This window comes from Catharus ustulatus, chromosome 6, assembly GCF_009819885.2.
Source record: "Catharus ustulatus isolate bCatUst1 chromosome 6, bCatUst1.pri.v2, whole genome shotgun sequence".
NCBI classification, from domain to species: domain Eukaryota; kingdom Metazoa; phylum Chordata; class Aves; order Passeriformes; family Turdidae; genus Catharus; species Catharus ustulatus.
In genome coordinates this window covers 34,298,863-34,322,666 of record NC_046226.1, presented here as the reverse complement: position 1 = coordinate 34,322,666, position 23,804 = coordinate 34,298,863, and the positions used below count along the sequence as shown (strand labels likewise).

General features: G+C 43.5%; 1 protein-coding gene across 6 annotated transcripts in view; it reads left to right on the top strand.

Moving 5' to 3' along the window:
• ACTN1 (actinin alpha 1) overlaps positions 1 to 23,804 on the top strand; it is an 87,400-nt gene that overhangs the window by 37,160 nt on the left and 26,436 nt on the right. For all 6 annotated transcript variants that reach the window (XM_033062104.1, XM_033062108.2, XM_033062106.2 and 3 more), the window contains exons 2-6: positions 3,175 to 3,289; positions 8,354 to 8,473; positions 16,815 to 16,901; positions 17,423 to 17,510; positions 18,457 to 18,535. In XM_033062104.1, the coding sequence (XP_032917995.1) occupies positions 3,175 to 3,289; positions 8,354 to 8,473; positions 16,815 to 16,901; positions 17,423 to 17,510; positions 18,457 to 18,535 (489 nt within the window). The remainder of the gene's footprint in view (positions 1 to 3,174; positions 3,290 to 8,353; positions 8,474 to 16,814; positions 16,902 to 17,422; positions 17,511 to 18,456; positions 18,536 to 23,804) is intronic.

Here is a 23,804-nt window from a genome sequence, read left to right as displayed (position 1 = left end):
GTTGCTGTTCACATCTGCTGTTGTGCTGCATGTAGTATTATGCTTGTTGGAGCTCATATAGCACCTGACAATGCCTTGAGAAAATGTCTGCACATCTGGGAATTGTCTCATGGAAGCTGTGTGTGCTCTGTCTATTCACCCTTCATGATCTGTGCTCTTGAGAAGCTGAAGTGTCCATTCTGCCACTCTTGGCTAGTGGCAGCGTCTTGCAGAATTGTGTCACTTCAGCCCGTCTGAGGCCATGATGAGATGAAGATGGTTCCAGCTGAGAAGTTGGTACTGGCTCTGAAACTCGGTTTCCTACCAAGCCCTAGGTGACTCTTGCAAAAATAAAAATACTGTCACTGGTCTAGTTATTCTACCAGAATTTTTAATAAAGCAGAGTTTAGAAGATTTGTAGTTTGCATTTAACTTCATCTGTGCTTCTTGGAAGTGCAGAAGTCTCTTCCACCCTCAAACTGTGCAGAAGGATGCCCTGTACACTTCTGTTGGAATTATCAGTGATTTAAAGCAGAGATGTCTGATCTGGTTTGGGCTGATGGAGAACAAAACTCAAATTACTTCAGAGAAGTCAGATAAGAAATTAAAGTGCAGCCTTGTGGCCTGTGAGTTAGATCTCAGGGTTCTTCCTCAAATCACCATGAATTTTGTATGCCACCTAGGGCCAGACACTAGCTCAATGTATTTTGGTTTGTCTGCTTTCCAGATATGAGAAGGAGGTTCATGGGCATCCACAATCTTTTTGACATAACTTCCTCTCATACTTTGGTATGTGATGATAATGTAGCATTTGAAAGCATCTCTGCTCTCATTTGCCCTTTCTGGATAGTGAAGTAGCCTGGCTGCAAAAGGGAGACAAATAAATTAACCTCTCTTCTTGTAATACAGCTCAAGCAGTAGCATGAAGAAAACAGCACTAAAAGGATGTACTTCAGGATACAGGGCCCTTTTCCAAATAAAACCACTCTTATTTAAGGAAACCCCACCACCTCTTTTTTTTTTTTTTTTTTTTTTTTTTTTTGTCCTCAGGGGATTAACAATAAAAAGCAATAAAAGGTGCATAATTACTTACTCTTCTTTTTTCTAAGCTTCCAAATCTGGAAGGAAACCAGGCCCTTTTGAAAAAAGAGATCCCAGACTTTCACAATACGTGCATCCGTCCAAAGCGCCTTTGCCATAAAAGTATCCACAGCTGTGCTGTTATCCTCTTCCATTCCACAGTCCCAGTGGAGAACAAGGCCAGAGCAGTGGAAAGCTTGGCAGCTGTTGAGAAATGCTTTTTCCTATGAAAGGTTCTGCCATACTATTTGTGTGCTGGTGAACTCAAATGAGAGCAGGTTAGTAGTGAAAGCCCAGCTTTGAGATAACCAAGACCAATCTATTGCTGTTTGGGGTAATCTTTCTTTTGAAATCCCATGCATAGTATAAGTAGTAGTGAAGCATTTCTAAAATTTTCCATGCTGTGCTTTAGTATTAAATGAATCGTTCTTTCTGTGGTTCCCCAGCAGTTTAAAATGGCATGGCTGCTGTGGTCCACTCCACCCTCCTGCTTGGCCTTTGTGTGCCCAGTTTTCTTTTGTAGAGGCTTTTTAGATTCCACTGAACTGCCTCCATGCACTACTGAGCAGAAGACCAGTTTTAAGATAGTAAACAATTTTCTTTGCCGGGTCAGTGAGTTTAATTGGCTCTAGGACCACATCTGAGAGAGGGAGGGAAAGCTTTCCTTGTGGTAGCACTGAGCTTTTGGATACATTCATTTTTGACTAACCTCACTCTTCTCCTTAGAGAATGATAGAGGGATTATCAGGTTGTACAATGGAAAGGGTTTACTTGGTCTGCTATTCAAACACTGCAAGGCACATTCATTAACACTTAAACAAACTTGTCCTCCTGGTTTCTGCTATACTCTTCAAACAGTAGTTTTGTGTCAAACATCTTCTGCATGTTCTGATGAGATTCAACTCTTTGATTCACCTGTTTCAGTCTATACCACATAGATGTGTCTGTTTTATATTTACTTCTTGTGTTTTCACCATCAAACTTTTCTCTTTCAGACCAGTTCACATGGTACTCTTTTGAGATAACTTCAGTCACATCTCTTGGAAGAGGTGGTCTGTCCCCTGTCAGTGCTTCACATGCCCATTGTTCAGAGCATGGGCTTACAGACTGCAACCACAAAATATGTGTTGTCATCTGTTGTGGTGAAATTAATTTCTCTCGCATGAGAGATAACTTTAACTTGGCTAGTTGAGGTCAGAAGATGCTTTCAAAAAAAGTTTTATTTAACCTGCATAGTTCTGGCTGTGTTGTAGTTTTGGCCTCAGTCTGTATGGCACTTCAGACTTGTATTATTATTCCTGTGGTTGTGCATGGTACCATTAATTAAAGAGTGGCTGTGATTTTATTTTTGAGATGGCTGCAATGATGCTTCAAGGCTGTCAAGTAGTGGGAGTTTGGGGCTGCACTAGACAGTAGTGTCACTAAGAAATGGTTACCTATGTCCTTTCTAGGATCTGCGCTTCTGTTGAGATGGGTGATCCTATCCTTACTCAGAAAGTATTTACTCTTCCATGTGATGGGGGAGGAAAGGTGGGACCATCACGGGAAAGGGAGGTCTGCTTAGCAGTTAGTGAGAATGGAGGCAGCAGGACACTACTGGGATGTGATTTAGGTGGCTGAGGAGCTCAGCATGCTGTCCTTCAGTGTCTAAGGGCTGCTGGGGATGGAGTAGACCAGAAGCAATTGAAGAATGGTTCTTTTCTTTTACTCAAGCACCTCTCTAGAGACATGATCATCTGCAATGCTGTTCTCTGTTCTCCTTTGTATAAATATGTGTTTTCTAATACCACTGGAAGTCCTTAGCAATCTGAGCACTTAGCATGCTTTTTTCTAAGGCAAACAGAAAATGAGAAGCCTCTCCAGAACATTAGATGTGGTGGAGCTGTAAAATGACTGTTTCAGATTCCCTCAGCTGCAGAAACATCCTGTAACTTCTTCGGATATTCAGAAGTGTAAATGCTTATGCACCACAAGGACATGGATGGAGACTGATAACCTAATCAGCATTTGTTGTGGTACTTAGCAGCACTGATTTGGTTGGGAACTGTTGTTTGGTTTGTGGGAAGATTACTGACTGCTTTTTTTTTTCCCTTTCTTTCCTTTTCTGTGTTTTAGACATTTACAGCATGGTGTAATTCTCACCTCCGCAAGGCTGGGACGCAGATTGAGAACATAGAGGAAGATTTCAGGGATGGTCTTAAACTCATGTTACTTCTGGAAGTCATTTCAGGTGAGAGAGTTTCTGTGTGGTGTTGCCCATGCAGGATATTGACTGCAAGGGCTGTAATGCTGCAGTTTTTGTTGGAATGTAAGAACAGCTGCTTCCTGATTCAGAACAAATTTCTCTCTAACAAATATATGTCTCTAGCAGTGGCCATTTTGGAATGTACTCCAAAGCTCATGGACTGTGCAGGCTGCCTATTGCATTCCTGCTCCAGCTTCTTGGCTTTTCTCTGCCTGTCAGGAATGCACAGTCTCCTGTGAAGATCCAGGCAGTGGCTCTTACTGCTTGGCAGGGCTGATGAAGCAGCTCTGGGAAGTGTGGGAATGCTGCACTGGGAAATCATACCAAAGCGACATGGCAGTGGGAGTATGATAGAAGTTACTGGAAGAAGGGAGTCAAACCAGTAAATCTTCTGTGTCATTCAATTTCAGCCATGACTGAAGTTTTTCCATTCTAGTTTCAGTCTGAGCTTAATGCTTAAACTTTTGCAGGGAAAAAAAAAATCCCAAAGAAAAACAAAATCTCAAACTACTCAGTCTGAAATAAAAGCAGTGACATGAACAAGTTAGGTCAGATTTGTTTTTACTCTGTGTCACAAATGTCCCGTTACTAGACAGACTCCCAGGGATTATTTCATATAAGCAGTAATCCCTTTTGATGTGCTCATGAAATAAATACCTTAGTAAAGTGTTGTAGCAGGGACTGAAAGAGGGCAAGACTGTATTTATCAAATTGGGGTTGTTCACCCCCAGCTCACAGGCTTTGTTTTGATGGCTTTTGAGCCAGTTAAAGCAACCCAGTAACTTGAATTCCTGAAGTTGGTGTGTTTTCTAATGAAATGGCCATGATAGTAGCACTCAGACTGCCTTTCCTATGTCCCTTTTCTTTCCTTACCTTCCACTTTCCATTTTATGTAAAGATTCTGTCAGTTTATCATCAATGTTTTTCGAGAAGTTATGAATATAGAATGAAATTTCAGGAGGTTTGCCTACATTGGTGGTTTAGAAGGATCTGAGTTCAAAACACTATCAGAACTTTGTGGTGTGCACATTATTTCTGCACTGCCTGTAAGAAATGAGGTACCAGAGTCCTGTTAGTGTATTTTCTGTATTTATGTTCCCTCAGAGAGACAGATCTGCAGCCCGGACACTGGGGCAGATGGACCTTGATGGCTTAGCTTCTAATAACTGGACTGGAAGATAGGGGAGAAAAGGATGTGTAGGAGAAGGCAGATGAGGTTTGGTGCTAAAGCAGGGGATCTTGTATCTCATGCTGCTTAATTTCCTTGCATCATCTCCCACTCTTCCTCTGCTGTAGTCCCTTTGGTAGCCCCTGTCAGATCCACTTCTGTTTGGGAAGAAGCCAGCAGCTTCCAGTTGCAGTGGTGTGTACATGGCACATACCTGTCCCAGTGCAGAGCGTCTCTGTGCCTGCAGCCTGCTGCTGCATGACTGGGGCAGAGGTGTGGGGGGTAGCTGGGGACTGCATCCCACCAGAGATCATGATCCTTCACACACATAAGACTGAACATCCTTTCCCTAGAGATAGCAGAAACTAGAGTACAGCTCTCCTAAGTACAGCAGCAAAAAAAGAGAAATGTATCACATTTTTTCCTCATTTCACTTCCATCATAGCAGTTCCCTTATCCATTGTGATGAGGGAACTCATAGAAGGCCTCCTTCCAGTTGCCAGCTCCTCTAGCAACTCCTTAGGTCTCTAGCTGGAGAAGTAGCAACCCATAAGGGGAGCAGTGTGTGAGGGTCAGGAGTCTCCGATGTTTGGCAAGGTCTCCCCCTGTATGTTTTTTGCCATGGTTCCCACTCATCATCTGCCAGAACAGTGAGTCTGGCCTTTCCTTCCAGCTCTTGGCTCACAGCTTCCTCTTCATGTGTTTTGGGGGACTGCAGAGCTGCTGATGGGAATTTGGCATGGGCAGGGTTACTCTGTGGCAGGCTGATCTCCTCTAATCCAGAGTATGATGGCCATAAGAGCTTTCAGCCATGAGAGTGCTGGGTCAGCTTGGCTGAGAGCTGTGTGGAGCTGAGTGCCTCTCCACCTGGCCGGGATGTGTGGGAGTGAGGGAGCACCATGTCCCTCTGCCCCTGCTGCAGGGGGACTGCCACTGCCATGGCAGGAAGGATGGAGCCTGCCGGAGAAGCTACTGGGGAGGGGGACTGCTGCTGGGACTGTGGGAAACCTCTTTTCAGTGAGGGAGCCCCTCACATGCCCTTGGGAACACATTGCTGCCAGGCAGCCAGGGCGAGTAGGAAGCAGTTTTCCCATCCAGTGCGGTTTCCCAAGTATAGGAAGCAATGATGGTCTGCAAGAGGAGAGTGCTTCAGTTTTACTCAGCATGGTACCTTCTGGAGGTGAGCTGTGCTGCTGACTGGTCCCCTTTCAGCCCACAAGAGCCCCTTGGTTCCCCAGTCACTGTACAGACAGGGAAGCTCCATGGACTGGGACTTCCTCATTGCAGATCCTTTCTGGTTGGCCTCTGTGGTTGGAGGTAACAACTACAGCCCCCATTAGAAATTGCCCCAAAATATACACTTTCATTTTTCACCACATGTGTTTCCTCCCCCTGACAAAACCATTTTAAAAATCATACTACAAGGCTGAAAAAGGCTAAATTTACATTTAGTACTTTTAAAATAAAGTTGTAAGGTGTGTTTTTTTTTTCCCCTTCAAACAGATAGAGTCACTAATTGAGATTTTCCTAAACAAATTTGCAGTGAAAGTCTTCTATGCCAGCACATATTTGCATTGTTTGGCTTTTAAAGCACAGCCTTGGGCTACTACATGAGAACAAGAGAATGGAAGGGAGTAGTAGACCGTTTTCATTTTGTCAGCTAAGAGAAGCACTGAGAAATAAAGCCAATGATGCCAATAGCCCAAAGTAGAACATATTTCTAGCAGGCTTCCTTTTAACAATCCACATCATTAATAATGTATGGCATGGAACCAGATGATGCGTTCTTCTGGAAGTCTAACTCTGTAATGAAGTCCAAGTCTGAAGGAAATAGTCATTGGGTTTTGAAAGCTAAAAAGTTCACAGAGAAAGGATTTGAATCTGAGAGAGGTTTGCAATGACCATCAATTACTCAAGGATCTCATGGCTGTCAGGGGGAACAATCCTGCTCTCCCCAGCCCCAGGGAAAAAGTTCAGATGCTCTCCAGTGCACTGGCATTGCACATGCGGCCACGAGGTGAACTGGATCAGCTTGCTATTCCAGCTGAAACCTAATCGCTTGTTTTTATTTTTCTTTTTGCAAGGCTAGTTTACAGTTGCACTGAACTGAAGGAAGTGGCTGGGTTTTAGCTGGCTCAACCTATTTGTTGACATTTGGCTGCATAAGACTGCTTAAGTATTTTATAAAATTGCACATAAAAATGTCATTGTGAAACTGTCGCAAATAACTGTCACAAAAAATGATTCAACTTTTCTGTAGAATGGCTAGCATTATCCAAGTGGAAAAATAAAACAGTGTACTGTGACATGTACTTGAGGTTCCATTAAAGCAAAAGAGTTGGGGTTTTTTAAATCCTAGGAATGAGGCAGTACCATAAAATACAGCTTTTTACTTAAATTGTCAGACATCAATGCATCAATGTTTCCTCTCAAAAATAAATCTGGTTTTATCCTTTAGTGTGAGAGGTAATGACACTAGTTTACAGTAACCACTGAAAGACTTTTAAAGGATTGTAATTTCCAGATTTTTTCCTTTGTATGGCATGATTATGGAGATAAAACAGAGACTCTCTTCTGTTTTAGGTTTTTCTCACACCTGTGTTAGAAAACAAGCCAAGTACTTTTCTTTCTCACACTTAAACTCAAATAAAGGGTTTGAGTCAGCTTACATTGACTTAAAAATTCAGTTCAAGATGTAGCAGGAGACTTGGAGCTGAATAGGTCAAGTGACTTGCCTAGACTTGCCCATATGATCTCCTTTTAATTATAACTTTTTTTTAAGTACAAAATTGGCTTGGGTTTTCTTTAGATTGTTTCTGTATTCTGGAGCTTGTGGTCTGTAAGTGGATGTTTTCTTCGCTTCTGATGTTGTGTCATATACACGTGGTTCCTGAAATCCTAGCTAATTATATTTCCATCTGAGGTTTCTTTGAAAAAGTCCACCTGTCCAACCTTTAATTTGATTACTAAGTGTTCGGGTTATTGTTAGTAAAAGTAGATTGTGAGTGTAGTTACAAGCAACCTGTCAAGAAGGACATGACTACATTTAATACACTTCTTTCAAATAAATAGGGTTGGAAAGTGCTTTTCCAAATCTACCAGCTTTGTTGCAGTCAGGAGCTGGGTGTTTTTCTGACACTGATTTCTATCAGAGATTAATTAACCTGTTCATTAAGGCTGCTTCCTTCTTTGTGCCACAGTATAAACACTTAAAATGCACTTGTGTAAAAGACCTAATATAGAGTTAGAAATGCATCAGACTTAATGGAAAGAAGTTAATGTGATAGTCCTTACAATTATAAGGCAAAATAAGTAATTTTATTTCCTCCTACAGACAGTTTTGGCCATTCAGTGGAGAAACTAGAGAGGTAGGAGATCTGAATCTTGGCTGGGGGAAAGGAAAGTCAAGGTACAAGATCACCCTCATATTTGACTGTAGGTAGTTCCAAGGAGAAATTTCTTTTTAAGTTGGGTGTTGCAAATGCTGGAGGAGAGCTCCTCACCTGTCTTTGTCAGGTAGGGGAGTTTATGCTCTTTCCAGGCCTCATTATCTATGGCTAGAGGAGGTTGGTTCCACTGCCTGGCTCAGTGGGGTTTTATCGGATTTTTTCACGTCTGAATGCAAACCTACTCTGAAAAGGACAAGTTCTCTGTTACCAGCTTACCTGTGATACATCAAAAAGACAGTTTTCTGTCTGATTGTTTCTGGGGGTGCTTAAACAGGGAGTGTGGCTGTCCTGAAAGGGTGCAGGGAGGTCTACTCTTGTCCAGGATGAGCAGTGGGAGCCACACTACAGGAAACATGCACCAGGGAAGAACAGGTTCAGAACTGTTCTCTAATACTTTTAAATTTTTTTTTTTCTTGCTTCTTTTCCTATTAGGTGAACGTCTGGCTAAGCCTGAAAGAGGCAAAATGCGGGTGCACAAAATATCCAACGTGAACAAGGCCTTGGATTTCATTGCCAGTAAAGGAGTCAAGCTAGTATCCATTGGAGCAGAAGGTAAAGGAACCATCTGATTTTCTGAGCCCAAGCTGTGCTAAGCCCTTACCTTTCTTTCATGCAGCAGCATATCATTTCCCTTTGCACCTCCCTAGCCCTACTGTGTTCTTGTAGAATAAACATTTGAATTAAAAATGTGATGTAGTAGGCCTTTACCCTGGATTTAAGTCCTGTCTTCACACCAGGCTGCCAAACCTGATTTCCATTTGGGACTATTGGTCAGATCATCCTGCTTTTCTCCTGGTTCTCATGAGTTAGGAAAACTTTGAGCAATGGCAGAAACAAATTAATTGAGATATTTCTTTCTCAGATGAGGAAAACTCTGAATTGAAGCATAGCAGCTATTTGTATTTAGCTTGTTTCAGAGCTGCTGGAGAGGATCTATTTCTGGAGGACACTGCATGAGTCAAAGCCAAATGCAGTTCCCAACACAGAACAAGGAAACCCCTGAGGCCTCCAATTTTCAGGGCTTCCAGGCTTCTGTTTGTGTGCCCTACCACAGGTGGGTGCTCTGGCTGGAAGCCTTGTATCACTGTGTAGAGATCAGTGTGGGCAGCATCTGGGATGCCCTCAAGAACTTGCAGATCATGCAGAAAGCAGGCAGCTGTATAGGATTTTTGTCTGTTTAGCAGAGGCGGTGGGTGTTTTGCAGATATGTCACCCAAGTCCCAAAAGGACTTACAGGGTTTTGTGGCACTTGTTTCTCTTTGTTCTGCCTTTGTTTGTAAGTCCTTCCTATGGATTCAGGTTGCCACTGTTGCTGTAGAGACATTCTGCTTCTGAGATATTTCTAGGTTTGTCTTTACAGTGACCATGGAAAATGAGGGAGGTTTGCTATCTCCACCTTGCAGATGGAAATACTTGGTTTCTCTAGGGAAACTCATGACACAGCCAGGAAATGAGCCCATGATACAGTTCTGGATGAGTATTCCTTCTTTGGGAAAGTCCTGGGGCTACAGGGCTGAGCTCTGCCTGTTCTCAGCTCATGAGGTCAGTGCAGCCTTGGCATGCTGTCCCCAGTTCTGAATTTTCAAGCATTTGCTTGAGACATCTCCAACATCTGTACCCATCCCATGGTTTGTTTGTTCCATGTCAGATCAGGCAGATTACCTCAGTCACTGCAGGTGCTTATGTTTGCCTTATCAAAACCTTTACCTCAGCATACTGCTTTAACTTCCTGGAGACTTTGGAATAATTTAGACCTGGTGTCAGAGATGTTGCAGACGTCTCTTCACTGTGTTTGGTATTGGTATTTTGCATGCAAAACTTTTCTTCAAATTTCTCAGCTTTTACAGTGGTAGCAACCTGAGGCTATTGTTGGCTGTGAGTACTGTTTATGGAGCACAAATACATATCTAAGGTAATTTTGTGCCCTTACAAAAAGACTGATGCATCCAGTCTGATACAGTAGTCCATATCTGTATAGGACCCTTTTCAGACTACAGCACTGCAAGCTGGATCTGGACCCCAGAGATGTTCTACCTTAAAATAGATCCTGTTTTCCAGAGTATGTGTAAACTTTCTTTCCTACTAAATCCCCACCCCCCCTTTTTTTCCCTTCTGATTCTGTTCTCCCTGGCACTAATTTTTTCTTCTTCTGAGGGATTTCTTTTTTAATCTCTGTTCCTGAGTCAGCTATGACTGCATCTCACAGCTCTCAGAAATCATTTGCAAGTCAAATGATCTGTGACCAAAGATCACCAGGGCCCACTTATTCAGTGTGAATTCATAGCAATTACCCTGTTCAGAAATAGATTGTGAAGTGCCGTTTTGTGACAGAGGTATGATCCATATCAATCTGAATAGTGATCTTGAACTCCCCTGCCAAATGTTTCCTGGCTTTCCTTTGTCCTGGTGCGCCTGTGCAGCTACATGGACAATACACATGGCTTTCTTTAAACCAAAGGCACCGTGGCACTGCAGTTTAGTCTAAGGTTAGCTTTGATTTTTATACAGAGTGCTTGGGCCTGTGCTGTGACGCCAGCTCAGGCCATGTAAGTGTGGCCACAGCATGCACTCACTGAGCCCAGGGCACTCTGCTTGTCACCAAGGAACATAACCTGCTGCAGGGACATCAGGTGATTGGTCGGCAGTAAACTGCACATCAGCTATAAAAATGGACTTTTACTTTGGACAGCACAGCAGTTTATTCTGTCCATGAAAGGGATTATGTACCTTTCTGAAGCATGAATTTTAGGGACTTGCTTTGAGACTTTTAAAAGGCATCCTGCAGCAGCAAGGTAGAACGTCAAAACCAATGAGTCAGTCATAATTCTGCACCAAAAAAATGAGCTATAGATACCTTGGTCAGGTTGGACTGGTGTAGAAAGTTTTCTAGGGAACTTTCCTCACAGAGAAGAAAACCGCCCTGTAGTAGCAGTGTGGTGGTAGTGGCTGAGGGAGCACACTCCTTACCTTAGGGGCTTGTTCCATCTGTGGGTGAAGGGTCTGCAGTCCAGCTGTAGTTCTCTGTACATATTGACCATCAATTCCCCCCAGCGATTTGGGGAGGGGGTGGTGTGGTTTGTTTTAATCTAAACATTTTGTTAGCCAGAGTCCATAGAATCAAAGTATGTTAGGACATACAGCAAATCTACGTAAATCTGGATCAAGGAAGACTCTAGCCAAATGGTTTTCATCTGCTTTTAAATCTCACTGTCATTTGATGCCTCAGGAGCCTTCTTTTGCTGCAACAGATTCTATCCTCATTTCAAATGCTCCTGGGATTTAACAGACTGAATAAGTCACGTATGTCACCCTAAGACTGATGCATTTTTACCTTAAATCTGCATAGAAAGTTGCTGCTTTCTTAAACGGAGCTTGCTTACTTCAGTATACAGATAACTTTGGATGAACCTACCCCTCTTCTCACCTACAGAGGTAAAAGGATAAATAAGAGATTTCAATTATTGCAAAAGTCCCATCTGATAAAAACACCTAATGAAGCACCAAACTTACAATACAAGTGCAATACATTTATTTCACTATGGAAAAAGGGGGAAAATAGGGTCTCCCTATGTTAAGTGGATGAAGCACAGCATTTTATTTGTTCCTATGTCCTGTCCACTCTGTTAGGGACTTGAGAGTTCCACCCTCACTAACAATGCCAGCTGTCTGTCCTGAGTCTGATAGGACCATCAGGAGCAACATGCTTTCTGAAGACAGGAACAGGGGCATGGATAGTTGTCCTGTGGTATTTGGCTTTTATTTGAAAAACAAAATGCAGAGCAGCCTTTTTGTCATCACCATTGTTGTTCTGTGTCTCCAGTTCCCAGATCATAATACTATCCTGCCAGTTGTTCATGCCCTGCATCTTCTTCTCTCCATGGGGTAACCAGAGGCTGTGCTCTCAGGGCAGCTCAGAAGTATCTAGGAGGGGATAACAGTTTCTGTGTTGTTGATTCTACTTCTAACTCTCCATGGCAGGAAAGGAAGATTAATAATTCTTGCATTTTTCAAAATGAGTTTATGTATTTAAAAGAGGTGGTGGCATTTCAAAAGGCACGTCTCTGTGGCCAACCAGTACTGTAGATTTTGCATACTTGTTACTTGGTGCAATGATAGGAGCTGGGTGGAAGCATATTCGCTGGTGCAGAAAATTTCCTTCTAGTGGATGCAGATGCCTCACCAACTTTAGCCAGCAACTGATCAGCCCTTAAGTTGAATATAAATCACATTGATAACATGTGCTTGCTGCTGCTGTTCTTTCAGCAACTGCTGGTGGTGAAGTGCACACAGTGCTGGCGGAGGCCCTGCCTAGAAAGAGCACTTGGAAAGCAGAGTCAGGCTTTTAGAAAATACTGTCTGATTACAAGACTTTTAATACGTGAGCTGCTCTCACATTACTGAGTCTTCCTTATGCCAGCAGGGAACAAGCATATTGTGTTTAATTAAACATTAGATTGTTCTAGCTTTGTACTGTTACATTCAACTTTTTAACAATTCCTGTGGAGTTTCTTTTTCTTCACCACCAGGAAGCAGAAAGTTTCATGTAGACCTGTTTTGCAACCATGTTTTTCACTTTTTTTTCCCTTGGCCTATTCTACTATACTAGAAAGAAAGTGGCAGCAGACGAAGGGTCATGAATTCTGAAGGAAAAGAGGTTGGCAGCGGGGAATGCTGGGATGGAAAACCAAGTGAGTGGGGGCCAAAGAGCATAGTCTTCTGGTCAGGTTGGTTGACTTTGTAACCAGGTTTCCAGGAGAAGATTTTTAGCACTAGAAATGAAATGAAAAATGCTTGCCTCCTTCTATAATAACCATTTTGTCAACTCTATTTCAAAGATCAAAAATAATAAAAAAAAAAAGACAGAGGATTGTGTGGCTTGTTAAATGTGTGTTCTGGGATGGATCACACAGTAATCTCACTGACATCAGTATCTGCTTGGTAGGTGGTGGTATTGTGTGAAGTAAAATGACATGTAGAGATGAAGTGGTAGAAATATTCTGGATGAAATTCCTCCACAGCAGCTTTGTTTTGGTGCACTGCTAAGGAATAATCAGATATGGGAAGAGGGAGCATGTCTTTTTAAATGGGTAGTGCTGTGAAGAGGACTGGGAAAGAAGGGATGCTTCCACCTTAATTCCACCAGCTGACTTTGTAAAACTGGAATTTGAGAACGTGACCAGCACATAGTGCTGAGTTCTTAAGCAATGTTAGCGACTTAACACTATCGGTTTCATGTAAGTGTATGGACCTTTATTTCCAATTAAAATCCATGGAGCAGTAATATTAATTATTTGTTTCAACTCACTGATTGGTTTATTACTGTTCATGAAGCATTTTCAGCATTTAAGTATTGCCATCAGATTTTAATCAAGCCCATTAAACTAAAGAGCTCAATTTAGTTTCATGTCTTAAATATATCGTAGAAGAGTCCTGCCAACTCTCGTGGCTTTTACAAGCTCTGGGTTTTTTGCTTTTTGAAAATTCTCATGAATATCTATCACATGAACAAAACTAACAAGCTGAAAATATTGATGCTTTCTTGTATATTTTAGCTACAGTATCTCAGGTATTTGTAAAAATAGTAAGGACTTTTCCTTAAATTTATTGCAGTGCTTAATTGGAGGGGTGAAGAATGCAAAAAGTACAGAACTGAATACGCTTGCCGTCACATGGCATTTTCTTGCATCAGCCTAGCAGACAACCCCCTGACCTCAAAATGTCTGTAAAAAATTAATTTGTGTGAAAACCGTCAACAAACACAGTTTTTTCATGCCAACAAAAGTAACTAGGTTTTTTGTACTGAACTGAAAAGTTATTGACTGTTTAATTCTGGGCAAACTGATGACCCACTAAGAGATCTTAGTGTACTCTGAAGGTTAGAAAGCAGCAGAGACAGTTTTACTGCAGTAGAACAAGGTAGCATGTCTTGTTTTCTGTCTTTTGCATCTGTAAATCACTAATTCAGATGTATGTCAAAGGACAGTAAAGCTTATCATTCTGATTTACACTGGAAGTTGCATGGCATGTATCTCTAAATCTTAAGTTTTCAGGAATTTGAACATGATTTCTGAAAATCTGTTTTTGAGGTATGTGCTGCTGGTCTGTTGGTTTTGAATACAATGAGGTTCACATCTGGAAATTTTTTTCATATTAAGAAAAGCATTTTTTTAACAGCTTAAAAGGAAAAATTCAAATATTGCTACTTTTGTATCAGTATCCAGACAGGTGTTAGTTGTCTATACAACAAATTGTACTTGCCCCAGAACACGATGTATTCCTGCTGGGCAGATATATGAAAAAAGTGGCGTGGAGGTGTCTACAGTAGTACAGAAATATTTTCTGACAATTTTCTTGGGACTTGAATTATTCTACCTCCAAACAGTAGATTACAGTAATTTCACGACTATAAGGCGTACCCTTTTGACTAAAATTTTCCCTTGAACCCAGAAGTGCGCCTTATAGTCTGGTGCGCCTTATCTGATGGACAAAGTTGCGAATTTTGCTGACTCCCGGGGGGTGCGCCTTATAGTCCGGTGCGCCTTATGGTCGTGAAATTATTGTAATTCTAACCATTTTCTTACCGAAAATACTCTTGTAACTTGTCATTTGTTTGTGAAAGATCCTGCTGTAAAGGGATCTGTCAGAGAATGAGTAGGAGAAAGCAGCTCGGTTGGTTTCACTATCCAAAAATGTGAAGGCTGTAAATTCTATAACTGTGTATATATATACAGTAAATTCACGAATACAAGCCGCACTGACTATAAGCCGCATCTCTGGGTGTTGGCAAATATTTTGGTTTTTGTCCATAGATAAGCCGCACACGAATATAAGCCGCTCTGTCGTTCGCAGCGAGGACCCGCGTGCAATTATTAACAGAACGGCGGGAGGGCGGGGTTTACTGGCTGAGCTAAGGCTGTGCAGGCTCGGCCCGCTAGGGGCCGCTGACGGGGCCAGGTGGTCCAGCACGGTGCTGCCGCTCGGGGCCGGCCGCCGCTGCCCCTGGGCTCGGTCACCCCGGGTCGGCGCTGCCCCACGGTGGCAGGCAGGGACGGAGCTTCCCCTGCTCCTACGGCAGCGGCGGCGGGCGGGGACGGAGCTTTCCCGCGCCCGTGGCGCCGGCGGCGGGCAGGGACGGAGTTTCCCCGCTCCTGCCGCGGCGGCGGCGGGCGGGGACAAAGCACCCCGTCGGCTCCCCGAGCCGCGGCAATGGCTGCGCAGGGCTCCCGTCGGCTCCCCGGGCCACAGCAATGGCGGCGCGCGCTTCCCCCCCCCTCCCTGGGCCGCAGCAATGGCGGCGCCGGCTTCCCCCCACTCCCCGGGCCGCGGTAGGGGCGGCCCGGGTCCCCCCTCTCCTCCCCGGGCCGCGGTAGGGGCGGCCCGGGTCCCCCCTCTCCTCCCCAGGCCGCGGTAGGGGTGGCCCGGGTCCCCCCTCTCCTCCCCAGGCCGCGGTAGGGGCGGCCCGGGTCCCCCCTCTCCTCCCCGGGCCGCGGTACGGGCGGCCCGGGTCCCCCCTCTCCTCCCCGGGCCGCGGTAGGGGCGGCCCGGGTCCCCCCCCCCCCTCCCCCGGCCGCGGTAGGGCCGGCCCGGGTCCCCCCTCTCCTCCCCGAGCTGCAGCAATGGCGGCGCCGGGCCCCCCCCGTCTCTCCCCTGGGCTGTGGCAGAGGAGGAAAGAGAGCTCTCCCGCCTCTCTCCCCGCCCCCCGTGCTGCCTACAGGGAGCCAGGCTCCACCCGCGGTGCAACAAAGTAGCGATTTGTAACAATCGCAAAATGCCGACTTTGCAGCTGCTCGGCTCAGCACTCTGGCAGGCACTTCTGAGGTTGTATTAGCCGCTCCTGATTATTAGCCGCATTTCCGGTTTAGGAGCAAAATCTTAGTCAAATTGGTGCGGCTTGTATTCGTGAAATTACTGTATATATGTATCTGTGGAATTTTTGTAGATGTTGAGGATCAGTACATGAAACCCATCTGCTCACTCTTTGGACTGTCTGGCTCTAGTCCATACGTGGTGGAAGCTTCTTTCTGGGCCAGCATTGCCCCAGGTGCCTCTCCCCAGGACCTTGATCCTCCATCCTAAACAGATCATACCTCACACCCGCAAGCAGTTGCCTTGTAAAACCTCCAAGCTGTTGACCCTTGCTGATTTATGTTGTGGAATCTAATGAGCAGCAAAGCCCAGTCTGCTTACAGTCATGGTTTATGTTATGTTCTGTGCAGACTGGTCAGCATGAGTCCTTACTTCCTCTTCCAGCAGGATGCATGGACTTAGAGAAATGACTTGTTGTGTCTTTTGGCAATTACATGACTGAAGGAAGTCCTGTACAGGCAGTCTGATGTATTTAGGTTTGTTTGAAATTAAAATGTTTATGGGGTATGGTTCCTTGATGGTGTCTTGTTCACAGGACGAAACCAGCTGTGAGAGCTCCTCTGCTGTGGGGATTGTCATTGGCTCTTATGGCATATTTATGTTGGGGCAGTTATATAGGTGACTTGGAGTAGATATGGGATAAGAGAAGGGGAGCTTTTCCATTTCTCAGTTTGGCTTCTCTGACTTCTGAGAAATAGTAATTATACCTGAGAAGGTGCTTTTAGGCCCCTGTGGGGAATGGCACTGATCTAAATTAGTGCTTACTCCCCATCTTTGAGATCATCTGTGTCTGTTTTGCTCTCAGTATTGTACTACAAGAGAACCAGTGTAGTTACTGGGTACTGTGCTGTACCTATCAGCAGAGCATCTGGGAAGGCAGGGAAAAACAGTTTTTAGGAGGAATTCAATTGCTCCCATCTGTAAAAGGAAATGTTCCCCAATGCTCCTGTTTTACAAGGATTTGCAGTTGCAACTTTGTCTTTTATTTCTTCTTTTTCTACCCTTTTTTTTTCTTTTTCCCCCATAGAAATCGTGGATGGCAATGTTAAAATGACCCTTGGAATGATCTGGACCATCATCCTTCGTTTTGCCATCCAGGATATCTCAGTTGAAGGTAAATTTTAGTTCTTTCCTGCCACTGTTCAGTGATGGACAGCTAGGCTAACTAAATGACTTTGTCACTTAAATGGCCCAAAATGTGCTCTTAAGTGAGTCACTAAAAGATCCTAGGGAGCTATCCTTCCCAAGCTGCCCTGACATCTCATGAACGTTTATGGCCAGGCTCAAACATACTGAGATGAGTTTTTCACATGCTTCTCTTTTACAAGAGATTTCAAGGGCAGCTCAAAAGGATGACTAAGCCTGAAAATAAACTAGTGTCAGAGTCCTACAAAACTCTCTCGTCCCAAAAAGCTATCTCCTTATTACTGAACCTCATTAAGAAGATAATAAGTTATTATAACTATTCTAGTAGATTTTTCCAAACAACAAATTCTCTGACAAGTGAAGTTAAATAAAGCACAATTTAGTGCAGTCTCTACCAAAGAGGAATTGGTGATGGTTCTCTAGTGTATGCTACAGAGACTCCTTTTCTAAAAAAATTAGTTAGTTGATGTGTTTTCTTTCTTTCTCTAGAAACATCTGCTAAAGAAGGACTTTTGTTATGGTGTCAGAGGAAGACAGCCCCCTACAAAAATGTAAACATCCAGAACTTCCATATCAGGTGAGTTACAGGCAAGAACTTAGCTTTACAATCTGTGTTATTTTCCTTTGTCTCTCAGTATGTTCAACAGTATTCCTGAACAGACCTCCCAAGGCAATGCATGTGCGTGTTACCCGAGTAGCAGTGTGATCCACAGAGATGCCTAGGAAACTGAAGGCAGAGGTTCTAAGAGGATCCAAGCACCTACATCCCAATTCCTCATTCAGGTTACAATTGCTGCTTTCATAAAGTTCTTCAGGGCATTGAGTCCTCATTAAGTCCTCCAAGAGCAGCATTTTTGGCATGAGCTAAACAAGAGAGCTTTTGCTCTGTGAAAACTCGGAGCACTTCAGGAGCCATGAAGGAAGGACTGCCTCCTAACTTCTGCAGTATGGCTAAACTAGGAAGGCATAAGAGGTTCTCTTGCTCTGCTTTTCGTATTTCCAAACTGGCAGATGTTACAGTGAAGATGGTGCATAATAGCGTGTTTTCCACCACATCTTGGAGCCTTGTATGAACCATATAATGTAAAGCACTTCTAAGCTTAACTGCCATCCATGCTTGCCAATACTTCAGTGGAGCTAGCTGGAGACATCTGCCTTTTCCCTAAGGACTTTGTTTGTTCCTCTTTTACGTCTTGCATCTACACCTTTTTTCAACCTCGAGCTCACATGTTGCACTGCACAGGCACAGAGAGTTCACCACAGAGAACTGCCAAAACTGAGGTGCCAACTCAATGGGCAAGTCTTAACCGTAATGGATTTTTGTCAGGGTTGAAAAGAATCTTTATTACAGTCTCATGTATGTACAGGATATCCCTCATTCCCGGCACTTATAGAAGCACTGTTAGTTGGAAACTAAACCAAAATTAGTTGTCTCACTATCTTGGTGCCTTCTCTCACACTCACCACTGTGTGTCTCAGTGGCTGAACAATGTTCATTGTTCTCTCTTGTGTTTCTCTCATAGTTGGAAGGATGGCCTTGGTTTCTGTGCTTTGATTCATAGACACCGTCCAGAGCTCATCGACTACGGGAAGCTACGAAAGGTACAAATCCCATTTGTCTATCAGACCAGATGCTTGGCACCTTGGAAGTAAAGAGGGAAAAGAATTAGCATGATAAACATAATTGGAGAACTTCAGTACAAGCTGGCAGTTGCAGGACTAGGGGGGGAAGGAAGAAGGGATGAATCAGTACATTCAGGCTTCTTAGTGAAGCGTGAACTTAATGAGCTTCCTGCTTGACTTTCCCTGCTTTCAGACTGCCTTGTATGAGACACACGTGCTCCAATCCCAGCTGATGAGCAAAAGCTGGCAAACTCAGTAACACCAAATGTGAGAATAGTTCTGTGTTAATGTCACCGACTAGTGAGTCAAATCAGGCTTAGCATTTCTGTGGAGAGTTGGATAGAAACCAGTTATCTGGTGTTCAAAATGCAATAGCTCATTGAGGGTTTTGTGTACCCTCACTGGACACTTATCACATGCTTCCACCTTAGCTCTGCAGAGTCATCTTCAGTGCTTCTGGGCTTCTCCTAGCATTTAGATATCAGCATTTGTCAGAAAACGCAATTTTACTTAGATACTTGTTCCGGTAGCATGATACCAAGCTGCTCCAAAGTTTACTTTTTGTGTGATTTGGAGACAAGATTGCTGAATGGATAATGACAATAACCACTTAGTGATTTATTCTGCTCCCAGTGTCTTGAGCCAGCAGTGCAATAGAAGATCAAACTGGGTTCTTATCCTACTGGCATTCCTGCAGTCTGTTGAGATCCAATTTCACTGTATCTGTGCCCATGTCACCAAGAGCATAGTGAGATGTCACCAAGAGCATAATTCATGTGTTGTTGCTGGGGCTAGTACAAAAAGCTTGTCCATCAGGTCTCCTGGACTGGGTGTTTTAAGTGCATGCATGCCTGATCTTAGGGAAATAAACGTAGAAGCCCATCACCAACAGACCTGGGCTCTTGGATCACTATTCAAATGGAAAATGTAAATGACCTAATCAAATTAGCTGCATCCCAGAGGCAATGAATTGTACATTGCCTGATCTGCTTTTCAGTAACCTTTTCGATCTTTACTGTCTTCCAGAGCAGTTTTTCTGATCAGTTTTAGTCTGGAGTCAGCACTTGATGAATAAACAGTGGGGGGAGACTGTACCTGTTTACATAAACAGTAAAGAAGCAGCAAGAAGAAAATGAATTATTAGAGTAACGTTTTCTGTGCCTAATCTTGGGAAAATAACACAGCTAAGCAATGTGTGCCTGACAAACCCAGACAGGTAAATGCTACAGTGCACTCTGCTGTCAACAAAGCCCTAAGCCAAACCCAGATGAAAATGCAGTGAAGGAAAGTGAGTTACTTGTTAATATTGACTACAGGCTTCTTAGGGTGAAAAATAGGGTGATTTTTCTAGCCAAATTCAATGTACATGAGAGGGAATTTTTCCTACTTGAAGTAAGGTTAAGTGGAACCAGCATGTTTTGATCTCTGCTTGCTTTTGATCCCATCCTTCATCTGGTTCCTTATGTCCTCCTTAAGTCTTCTCACACTCTGTATCATTTTTATTGCTGTTCCACCTCAGATAGTCTAAAGAGATGAGATTAAATGTATGTTAGAGAACTCTACAACTGCTGAAATCTTGAGGAAATAGCTGGGAGAAACTTAGTGCCTAGTCTTTCGCTCTGGCAGTTGATGTGTGCAGAAGGGAAGTTAACCTTTTTTATGCTAGATATTTGAAACCGTTTGTGTAATGTATAAACCCAGAGGAGGCTGCTGAGAAGCAGCCATTACAGTGGATAGTAGGTAAGAAGTTCTCTTCCAGCTCTAGGGAGCAATTAGTGGCATCTTAGTTATGTGTGGCTTTGGCAATGCTGTGGATGTTTCTGTGTATACACATACACACAAATCTATGAGATACAGAGGTGAAATCAGTCCAAGCTGCCCAGAGTTCTGCACTGTACTTCTTGTTTTGGCAGCATTCTTCTGCAGCTTGTGTTTTCTGCTCTTTGACAGAGGCTGTGTCTGGGCTACAGACCTGTATTGCAGTGTATACTTGCAAAGGTAGCCAGCCAGTGTAGTAGCCATATGCCTTCCCAAAATTTTGAAACTTCTTTTGTCAGCACTGTTTTGGACTGAGTTTGTTCTTAGCTATTTTTTCTAGTCTAGCTGTGTTAGTGGAGCAAGTGCAATTCTTTCTCTGCATACAGGCAAAGAAAGCTAAAGTTATTTGTGTAGTGCAGGCCTCAAAACAACAGGTACAAGTCCAGCTCGGTGTTGGTGATTCCCTGACACTCCAGCTACTTAGATAGTTTGTTTCGTGCAGATCTGCCTACTATTAGCCAGCTCACTGTAGATAAGGTCTTAGGATTCAGCTCATGGTCTGCAGCTGAGGGGTATGCAGAACATGAGATTTCCCTTCCCCTTTTTACCCTTGACTGTAGCTCAACTGTAAGCCACATCTAAGATACTTTTGTCAAACACAGTGATTGACTGCTGGCTCTGACACCCCCTCACATACCACAATATGTATAGAAGTGTGGTGTGTGTACTGCTGTGTTATATGCAGATATTTCTGAAAACATGAGTTTTGGATTTCTTTCCTAGTGTCTTCAATTCTAGCAGATAGAGTAAGTGCTTGCTCTCTCTCAATTTTCCTTCCCCTTCATCTCCTTTCCTGATTGCTAGCTAATAGATGATGTTTTTTATGTTACATTGCAATAATTGCCATGGCAACCTTGTGTGCTGCAAGGCCTTGGAAATAACTGAAGGAAGAGAGGAGTTCCTGTGTGAATTAGGGTTGTGGTGAAAGATGAAGAGCTGTGATAGTCTTCAGTCAGCAAAAGCAGAGAATGAGCCAGGTTGGCATGTGTCTTGGGCAGGTTTGCTGTCTGCCGCCACTAAAACAAAGTACCTCCTCCATGGTAAAGCTATAGATTTCCTTGTGGCTAGCCCAGCTGGAGCCTGGAAATTGCTGTTCCTTTTCATGCCTCTGCCATTGCTGTGTTCATGCAAATGGAATTGCAACCAAGACACCTCTGCAGCCTCATCAGGGTCAGTGCTCTTCTGGGTGTGTGTTTCAGCTGTGGAAGGAGTCAGGGGACAGGTGACTTGTCTTTTGTTTGATCTGTTGTGTTTGGGTCCTTAAAGTGTGCCTGCAGCTGTGGTGCTCCAGTGCAAGGCTTGGAGCTGCCTGACCAGTCTTTATTACATGCTCCTTGTCATGAGTGTCAGCTGAAACAGTTGATTTGAAATAATGATTAGCTGGTGTACAGTGGGATGGAACTGAAAGTGGTGGAGTTGGGAGGAATTTCATAGGGCTTGAGGCACTGTTGTAGTCTTGGAAAAGCCCCAGGGGAAACCCTAACTCATGCACAAAGAATTGTTGGCATGAGCTGTTCCACTGTTCTTGTGGGGTAAAGTTTTTCCTACAGGGAACAGGGTCTTGCTTGAGTGTAGCTCCCTGCTCATCTCCAAGCTAGTCTTAGGCTTGAGTAGCTTAAGTAGTGCTGTCTTATTTTCATTCCCTAAGAGATGCTGTGATCACACATCTTTATTACATTTGAAGTAGAAATCTGCTGGCTTTTTCTAGGTGAGTCTCCAGTTTCCCACATGTTAAAGCTTCCAGCCCTTCCTTTGGGACTGCCCAAGCCCAGTAAGTTTTCCCATCAGGAAACCTCTCCCAGCTTTCAGCCAAAAATTTCTTTTTAACCTTTGGCAACAGTGATCCTGGTGTTGTTACTTGCAAACTGATAGGAAAGCTATCTGCAGTGAGAGATTTACTCCTCCCTTTCCTCCAGGAGTGGCTGGCAGATCTTCATGCAGCTTGTTCAGATGGGTCTATGCTAATGAAGGGTTTGTGTTAATACTGAACACTCTGTCAGGGTGTTAATAATTGTGATGGTCATGGTCAGTATGGGGTGAAATTTGCTACACAGTGGTGACATTTCTTCAGAAATAGGAAATGGCACATGGGTTAAGGGAAAACTGGCGAGGGAGCTGCTACTTGGCATTTCTGCACTTGAGTGAGAGAAAATATGTTATTTTTGTCTTCCTAAATGAAGCTAGGGTCGTGTGAACAAAGTAGGCTATATACCAGCTAGTCTCACCTTCTCAGAAAAGGCTTTTGGTTATGCTGTGGGTTATAGAGGTTTCTCCACATCAGGCACAGAAGACAAGTAGGTTGAAATTGAAGTGGCTCCTCTAATTGCACAGCATGGGATGGTTCCTTGTAGCTGGATAATAGTAAAAATCCACTGCCTGCTCCACTGCTTGACTCTGAAGAGGTGGATGTAGATATATCTGATGTAGTCACCATGAAAGGTGTATTATATAGGAATATAGGGATTTGACACTGTTGTACTGTATGTGACAGCCATTGGCTTCATCACAGCATGCCTGTGCAACATTACCTGCTTAAAATTGACTTGTTCCAATGGATTTAATACAGATCACTGTGTTGTTTCAGTGGCCTTTGTGTGTGATTTACTTTGATAGGTAAAACATTACTGTCTGATAGAGACATTCACCCAAAGGAATATGTTGCTGCTATTGGATGCCAGCCTAATACATGTGTGATTCCTAGGGAAATTCTGCAGGAAACTGCTTTTCAGAGCAGCTCAGTTTCCTAGCTCATGAAGGCTGTAATCTGAGGGCAGCTTAATGACCAGTGCCCATACCCTGTCTGCCCAAGCCTGCCTAGCTTCATCTTTCCTGCTGAGTGGGTTCAAAGGAAAACTGCTTGTTGATTAGAGTTCAGGCACAGCTTAATCTTCCAAGTCAGTGCAATAAGCAAAGGCATGATGATTCAAATAGAAAATAAACAGAACATGGATGCCACTCTAGAAAGAAGGTGAAATAATTTTACTACCTATTTCCTGCTTTTTTATGTAGGTCTCTGTGAGTGGCACAAATGACAATATAGGGAGTACCACCCTATCTTTCCTCCCTCCCAAAAGACACCAGACAAGATGGCTAAACACTAGCAGTTTATATCCAGTAGAAGGCACATATCTCAACAGTAGAAACTGATAATGCAAATGTCATTTGTCACCCCTTAAGTGGATTGATCCTTCAGAATAATGAAGTATCATAGTTATACAGAAATATAGGAACAAGCTGGTATGAGAATCTTACACAGGTCGGCGAGTGTCTTGTTGCTGATTATTATGTTTGAATGCTGGACACAATTTTCAGAGAGTCTTTCATTTTCAATGACATTTGTATTTCATGTTTTCTTGTGTGGCTTTTTAAGATCTACTGGAAGTTTATATAGAGAGGAATAGAAAAGTATAAGGAAATTACAAGACCTGTG